Source organism: Copadichromis virginalis, linkage group LG14 (genome assembly GCF_057382275.1).
Source record: "Copadichromis virginalis isolate Kocher_CV1m ecotype Utaka linkage group LG14, C_Virginalis_male_GT1.1, whole genome shotgun sequence".
In the NCBI taxonomy this organism is placed as follows: Eukaryota; Metazoa; Chordata; class Actinopteri; order Cichliformes; family Cichlidae; genus Copadichromis; species Copadichromis virginalis.
The window spans coordinates 33,448,619-33,457,043 of NC_140631.1; the positions used below are offsets into that span (position 1 = coordinate 33,448,619).

At 36.1% G+C, this 8,425-nt stretch overlaps 1 protein-coding gene across 1 annotated transcript; it reads right to left on the reverse strand.

Annotated features, from left to right (window-relative positions):
• Window positions 1-2,699: 2,699 nt before the first annotated feature.
• LOC146694386 (olfactory receptor-like protein OLF3) lies at window positions 2,700-3,641 on the reverse strand. The gene is made up of 2 exons (XM_085478741.1): window positions 3,416-3,641; window positions 2,700-3,151 (listed from the first exon to the last, which is right to left on the reverse strand). The coding sequence occupies exons 1-2, from the start codon at window positions 3,639-3,641 to the stop codon at window positions 2,700-2,702; spliced, it is 678 nt and encodes a 225-aa protein (XP_085334867.1).
• Between the last annotated feature and the right edge of the window lie 4,784 nt (window positions 3,642-8,425).

Here is an 8,425-nt window from a genome sequence, read left to right on the forward strand (position 1 = left end):
TGTTTACTGAGCATTGGCGACCCATACATGCTTTACTGTTTCAATAATTTAGCATAGGTCTATTTCGTTTTGTTCATTTATGGCTAAGATTGTCACACGTTATTTAATATTACATAAAGTTTTTTTTGTTTGTTTTTTGTTGTTGTTTGTTTGTTTGTTTGCTTGCTTGGGTTTTGTTTTGCTTCCCAGTTTTGTTCTGTGTTTCCTAATTGCAGTTCTTATTTTAATCTGTATATCTGCATTGCGGTTCCTGTACCTGCCCTGCTATAATGAATAGAAGCTATTTATATATCACTTGTAACATTTTAAATGAGTATTTGATAGTCTGAATTTCTTATACTGTGGTATCATGGTATTGCCCAGTATAGAAATGTTGCATGGCTGAAAAATAGAAGCACTTTTAGTGCTTGCCATTATAAAGACCAATAATCCACCCTTCTGTCAAATTCATACTTCATACTGCCTCATAAATATCTGGACATTTTCCCAATGTGGACGCACTACAATATGTTAGCTTTCTCTTTTCCCCTTCACTCCTGCACCAAAAGGGCTTATGAATGTAATTTTGGCACTGAGAAGGATAAGTTACAGCAACTAACTGATAAAACGATATAACTGTTAATGCAAATGCCCGGTATGACCGATGGCCAGTCCAGCTATGGGTGGATGGACCGTACAGATTGGCTAATGACCAGGAGGCAGCGCATAAGAAGACACCACCAGGGACTGCCAGGTCATTCATTCTCGGCCCAACCCAACTGGCAGACCGTGTGTTCACTGTTTAACTATGTTGGTTTAATGTAGGAGCATGTAGGGGTGGATCGCCTTTTATGTTGTGGTCTGGCCGCGCCTAGACGGGCCATAACACCAACTCTAAAAAAAGTCAGAAGATATATATATTAATAAATAAAATGTGTTAAAAAATTAATGAATCATGTTTTGAAGTGGTCTAGTCAAAGTCCAGACTCAAATCGGATTGAAATGCTTTGGTATGACCTCTAACAGACTGTTCGTGTTGGAAATCCCTCCAATGTGGCTAAATCAAAACAAATAAGAGTGGGCCAAAATTGCTTCACTAAACCGTGAAAGACTCATTGTCAGTTATTGTGAATATGTTTTTGCAGTTCTTGCTGCCAAGGGTAACACTACCAGTTATTAGTTATCAGGTATGGGTATTACAGGCAATTACTTTTTCAAAAAAGGGGAGTTAGAGTTTTTTCTTTTTCATTTGTAAATTAAAAATATAATTTAAAAAGTGCCTTTTATCTTTTATCCACGTTATCTATTGTCTAATATTAATATTTCTTTTATGATCTGAAACATGTGTGACAAATATGAATCTAACTGAAAAGGAAGGGCAATATGACTACCCATTATTAAACATTAAATTTGTTAGGTAACAGCTAGTCATTTTAGAATAATAACACCATGATCTTAAAAAGACAAAAATAACTGAGTGATTATAACGGTTGTCACTCAGTTATAACTCAGTTATATACATATCAGACCGTAACATATAAGCTTGTGAATTGCACTGTTATACATATACATTGATGTTAACTTGTTGTGTAGGAATTATGATGATGAGGTATCAAGAAAGACTGAAATGAAACTGGACACAGACTGCCAATTTATTTTTCAAAAATGCTGAAATATAATCATGTAAGTGTTTGATGATGAAACAAAATACTTTTCACATAAGACTGAGTATATTAATCACAAAAAATCAAAGTCCAACAAGTTTAACCATCCTTGGTGCAAAAATATTATTAACGTCAATTTTACATGAAACATAATATGTTTTAAGCCATTTGTACATTATTTAATATATTTTCTTGATTTAAAAGAAAAGTTTAAATATAAATTACAGTGCTGTTCATTTTGAAAAAAAAACCTGATGAAGTTAATATTTTATCAAATATCAGATTGCATACTAGGAAAATAGTTATATATATAAATAGAGGTAAGAAATCATAAAAGAAAATGAATTAAAAAGTTATTGATGCTTTGTCAATTGCCAATTATTATTCAGCTCTGATTTTTATTTTATTTTATGAAGATATTTAATATACTTTTTTTTAGTGTATATTAAAGCCCTAGGCCTAGATGTAGGCCTTTGCATTAGAGCTCATTAACAGCCAAACTACAAACATATGATTTTTACATAAAATAATGTATTACTGTAGATTCAACAGAATATGACATATTTAGAATGAGCTCAAGTTTAAACATTTGCAGCAGTAAACTTAATCCATGTAACACTAATGAAAAACATTTTTCTGTTGGATATTTACTTATACTTTGATTTCTATGCAATTTGCAATTAATGCAGTTTTATGTGCATTGTAGTGTTTTTATTGTTTGTGTGTGTGGCTTTGGTTTTTTTTTTTTTTTTTTTTTGCTACTTTTAATATCCCTACCACTTGTTATTAACAGCTAATAGTAAATATTGTTATGATAGTTACAAAAATAATAAGAGTTTACAATTCTTCAGCCAAAAAGGTGCATAGAAAGTTTAAGACTTCCAAACACAGCACAAAAATGTATTTTTTAACCTTTGTTTTCTTTGCATAATTGGTTGTTTAATGAGGGGGAGATATTCTTAGAGACAGTCAAAATAGTAATGTCATCATTTCAGCACAGTATTTGGACTAAAAAATTATGCATCTTTTATTTGTACAGTCACAGTTCATAAGAATCTAGTTGAGTATGTCAGCCTTTTTTGTGAATATCTTAAAGATCTTATTTTTAATTTCCTTTGTCCTGAAACAGTACACAACAGGATTTACAAGAGATGGACTAAGGATGGTCCCAATCAATAAACCCTGACGTTCCTCAAGTGTTAATACCACACCCACTCTGGTGAAGACAATGAGAACAAATAAAGGAGAATAATAACATGTTACTACAATCAAGTGACTCACACAGGTGCTTGCCATTTTCTTTTTATCTCTATTTGATGAAAATTTCATTAAGAATGCAATCACAAAATATGAAAGGCCAATGAAAGAAAAAGTGAAAAATAAAAGAAAAAACATCATGACTGAGACTAAATTGAAATAGTAATTAGGATCAACACAAGTGGTACGTATTACAGCAGCATAGTCACAGAAAGCGTACTTCATCCTTGAGGTACAGTAAGGAAGCGTAGCTGCAGTTACCGGCATAACAGCAACAAAACCAGAGGCAACAACCCACAGAATGTATGTAACAACAAGAGTACGTGTATTTGTTAAATAACTGTGGTACTGAAAAGGAAAAGAAAAAGCAATTAATCTATCAAATGCCATAATTGCTAAAGCAAACAACTCCATCACTCCTACTAAGTGGAAAACAGACATTTGAATGAAACACTCAACATAGGATATGGTATTAACACCAGCAAGTAGAACCCCAATCATTGTGGGAGTGGTACTGCAGCAGTACAGTATATCAACAACAGCAAGGTTACAAATCAGAATATACATTGGTTTATGCAATCTCTTGTCAAAAATGATGAAGAGAATATTTAGCACATTGGCAATAACAGCAAGTAGATAGGTTATCAGCATAACCACACCAACAGCAATAGGTCTTTTAACTGTGTCAAATCCACCAATAATAAAGTGTGTTACTTTGATCGAAGCATTTGGTAATGACATATTCAACAAAATCTTAAATTGCGGTTGTTAAGGCAGAAAAGACAGAAACAACTTGTCTCAAAGGAAAAATGTGGTAAAATATGTTTCAGAAAAAAGAAAAAGAAAAAAAATGTAATATGTAAGCTTTGGAGTTACAAAAAAATAAGGAACTTTTTCAAGGAAAGAAAGAGGTTAAATATCTAAATATATAAATATAAGTCTTTACCAGCCATATAAAATTGTTATGAAGAAATAACTGTGGCACACCCAAACAGCTGTGGGTTAACCAGGCAAAGTGTAGACTTTGGTATTTAAAGGCCCACAAGTTTTCAGTTGGCAGCTCATTCATCCACTCACACTAGACATAGGGCTTGGCAATTTTTGTATTTACATATCACCAGAGATTTCAGATATTTGATGTCATCCCCTCCAATGGAGGGATGAGGATGGACTGGGAGTCTGTACCAAGGGCTGTCCTGCTCTTATCAGCAACATTTTATCTGATTATTGAAGAATCAGTGAAACATTTAAGTCCAACAGCCAGGCTCTAGATTGTGCAACATCAAATTACGTAAAATCACGATTAAGAATATCAGCAAATGTTACTCTCTTACTCTCAAAAAGCAGCACTTCAACTAACAGATTGCTAAACCGATTAATCAGTTTATGTGCCTCAAGGTTGAACAGACAGCACTACTTGTGAGACTGGCTGGCTGTCATTCTGAAGGCTTTCTGCATAAATGGTAAAGGGTTCAAATAGACTGACAAGGGTCTCAAACTTGGCCCATTCACTTGTGACAACTGTGTCTATGCCCAGATCCTCAAGTAGTTGGAGCTGTTTAACTCTGGGTCCCCAGCAGTTGTTTTAACATGTCAGAAATACTTTGAAAAGTTTCAGTGAAACATACAATCTCAGATTAGAGGAAGACAAAACAAAAGACACACTGTTGCAGAGAGCTAGATATTAATAACAACTCGTGATTAAATGTGTAGTGGTATATAAACACATGGTCAGCGAAAAAGGTGAGTTAAGAAAAAACACTCATCATGGGAAGCCCCCAGGGGGTGGTTCCACAGAAGAGGGGTTTGAAAGCTGAAGGGTCTCCCTCCTATTCTACTTTTAAATATCATATTTTAATCTGTTTTAAAGGTGGTATAAAAGCTGGAATACTTAATGGTATCAGGGATGGTATTCAGTTGAATTGAAGATTTCACAGAGAATGCTGACTGCCAAAGCAGAGTGACAAAAAGGTACAATACAGTTGTTAGTTGAAGATATTCTTGTAGATTTTATAGATTATTCCGGGTGAAAATAACTAAAATAAACAGGAGAGGAGGCAACATTTCAAAATAAATGTTAAACACCAAACACACTGGAAAGTATTTTTTTAAAAATCCTTTAAATGGTGCCTCTCCCGAATCTTACAGTGGTGATATAGAACTGAAGACTTTTCAGGGCATTTTTAGGACAGCCCAATGACAAATATAGAATAAACAGTTAAGAAATGATTCACATGTAACACATAATGCCTTGGTATGAATGAGGGAAAATCAGTGCCCAGAAATACAAAAAGAAAGAAAATGTAAAAGAATGTTATATAGTTGGTTGGACAAATATAAATCTATTCACCCAATTAACCACAATGTGTCACATATACAGTGGTTTGCAAAAGTATTCGGCCCCCTTGAACTTTCCCACATTTTGTCACATTACAGCCACAAACATGAATCAATTTTATTGGAATTCCACGTGAAAGACCAATACTGGTTTTCCAAAATACTCTGGAAAACCTCCTGTGTTGTACCAGTGCCAAAGACTTCACGCCCCAAGGACCTCAACTGCTAGTGGCCAGTGATTCTGACATCCCACCTGATGAAGACCCTGGAGCGGCTGGCCCTAGCTCAGCTTCGGCGACTGGTGAGCTCATCACTGGACTCACTTCAGTTTGCCTACCAACCTGGCATTGGAGCGGATGATGCCGTCATCCACCTCTTACATCGTTCCCTCTCTCACCTGGAGACCGCTGGGAGCACTGTGAGAATGATGTTCTTTGATTTCTCCAGTGCCTTCAACACCATTCTTCCCACGGTCCTGAAGGACAAGCTGGAGAACTCAGGAGTGGATTCTGGACATGGATTCTGGACTACCTCACTGGATTCTGGACTACCTCACTGACCGACCACAGTATGTGAGAACTCAGGGCTGTGTGTCGGACAAGGTCGTCTGCAGCACGGGGGCCCACAGGGAACGGTTCTGGCTCCGTTCCTCTTCACCATCTACACTGCAGACTTCTCCTACAACTCCACCCAGTGCTTCCTGCAGAAGTTCTCTGATGACTCCGCAATAGTCGGCCTCATCACTGATGGGGATGACAAGGAGTACAGAGAACTGACCCAAGACTTTGTGGACTGGTGCCAGCTAAACTACCTTCAGATCAACACTAGTAAAACCAAGGAGCTGGTGGTAGACTTCCGCAGGCACAAACATCCTCCACTGCAACCACTGAACATCCAAGGTATGGACATCGAGGCTGTGGACAACTACAGGTACCTTGGTGTTCATCTGAACAATAAACTGGACTGGACTCATAATTCAGAAGCCCTCTACAGGAAAGAGCAGAGCAGGATGTACCTGCTGCGGAGACTCGGATCATTTGGAGTAGAGGGCCCACTCCTGAAGACCTTCTATGACTCTGTGGTGGCCTCAGCCATCTTTTATGGTGTGGTCTGCTGGGGTGGCCACATCTCTGCTGGGGACAGGAAGAGACTGAACAGGCTGATCCGAAGGGCCAGCTCTGTTCTAGGATGCCCTCTGGACCCAGTGGAGGTGGTGAGTGACAGGAGAATGGCGGCTAAGGTGTCATCCCTATTGGACAACATCTCCCACCTCATGCAGGAGACTCTGACAGCACTGAGCAGCTCCTTCAGTGGCAGGCTGCGGCACCCACGATGTGGAAAGAAAGTAGAAAGAAAGTAGAAAATTAATATAGCCACTACAGTAACCATCAGTAACCATCAAAACAATGATTTACAAGGTGGGTTAGAGTTATACTCAAATAAACTCGACAAGAGAATACAATTAAGAATTGATAAATATTTTTTAATGTCATTTTGCACAAAAAAAAACCATGCCTACACTCCAGAAAACTCTAGCTAGTTTAATTGTAAAAAAAAAAAAAATTCTTAATCTCATTTGTCTTAAGACAGTCAAGGAATGGATCAATTTAAACCCCAATAAAAACAAATAAATAATAACCTATCAATTAGTCATTTGAATATTTCTTGAAAGAGAATGAAAGATGTGCTGTTTTCAGATATCAAATGCTTGTGTTCATTTAACATGTAGTTAAACAAAACTTAAGAGCTGTTCCACAAAGCAATATTTTCTGAGGTTGAAAGCAATTATTCATAATGATTAGCTTCTGTTGATTAAGGAAAAAAAAAAGTATGATTTAGAACACACACATACAAAACAGCCATTTTTAGAGTTGTTAGGATGCTAGTATAAACTCACAATAAAAAACAAATAAAATCAGATGTGATGAAGTGGAAGATGTTTTACAACCATTTACATATATAATATTCACAAAACTTCAGTGGGGAAAAAGACAAAACATGTATAGTAATTATTATAATAGAAAAGCACACTCAGCTCACAAGAGTCTAAGAATCTTTTTGAATATCTTAACCATCTTATTTTTAATTTCTGTTGTTCTAAGACAATACACAAAAGGATTTACAAGAGATGGACCGAGAATGTTTCCTATCAATAAACCCTGACGTTCGTCAAGAGATAATACCACGCCAACTCTAGTCAAGATGACAATAATGAATATAGGAGAGTAAAAGCATGTTACACAAATTGCATGACTCACAACAGTGCTGCCCATTTTCTTTTTGTCATTATTTGAAGATAATTTCACACAAAATAAGATTCCACAGTATGAAATACAAATGAAAGTGAAAGTGAAAAATAAAATAAAAAATGACCAAATGGCACTTTGGTTGAAATACTCATCAACATTGACACAAGTGGTTCGCATTATGGCAGCATAATCACAGAAAGTGTACTTAAGCTTCAAGGTGCAATGAGGGAGAGGGATAACTGTTGCAGGAAACAAGACAACAGTACCACATCCAATAATCCATAAGATATATGTAAGAACAACAGTACGTGTATTTGTCAAATAACTGTGGTAATGAAAAGGAAAAATTATAGCAATTAATCGATCGAATGCCATAATTGCTAGAGCAAACCGTTCCATCACCATTGCTAAGTGGAAAACACACATTTGAATTAAGCAGTCCACGTATATGGTTTTAACATCAGCAAGGAGAACCCCAATCATTGTTGGAGTGGCACTGGAAGTGTACATTATATCAACAACAGCAAGGTTGCAAACCAGAAGATACATTGGTTTATGTAATCTCTTGTCAAAAATAATGAAGAGGATGTTTACTGTATTGGCAAAAATAGCTAGTATATAGATTATCAGCATAACCACACCAACTGCTACAGGTCTTTTGACAGTGTCAAAACCACCTATAATAAAGTGTTTCACTGTGATTGAAGCATTCTGTAACAACATACTCAACAACTTTTTAAATTAGGAGATGTTTCAAAATTTAGTTAAAGAAGTAAAACAACAACAACACCTCAGCCTCAAGCAATAGCCTTTCAAATATATTTTAAATCTTTATCAGCTGGACACATTTGTTAAGAAAAAAGCACAACCCAAACCCAAACAGCTTAGGGTAAACACTTTAAGTATCAAAAGAATGCTACGTTTTCATTGGTCTCATCC

Coding starts and splice junctions, on each gene's coding strand:
- LOC146694386 (XM_085478741.1), bottom strand. CDS start 3,641: ATGTCATTACCAAATGCTTCGATCAAAGTAACACACTTTATTATTGGT. Junction 3,152..3,415: donor TGATATACTGTACTGCTGCA/GTACCACTCCCA, acceptor CGGTAACTGCAG/CTACGCTTCCTTACTGTACC.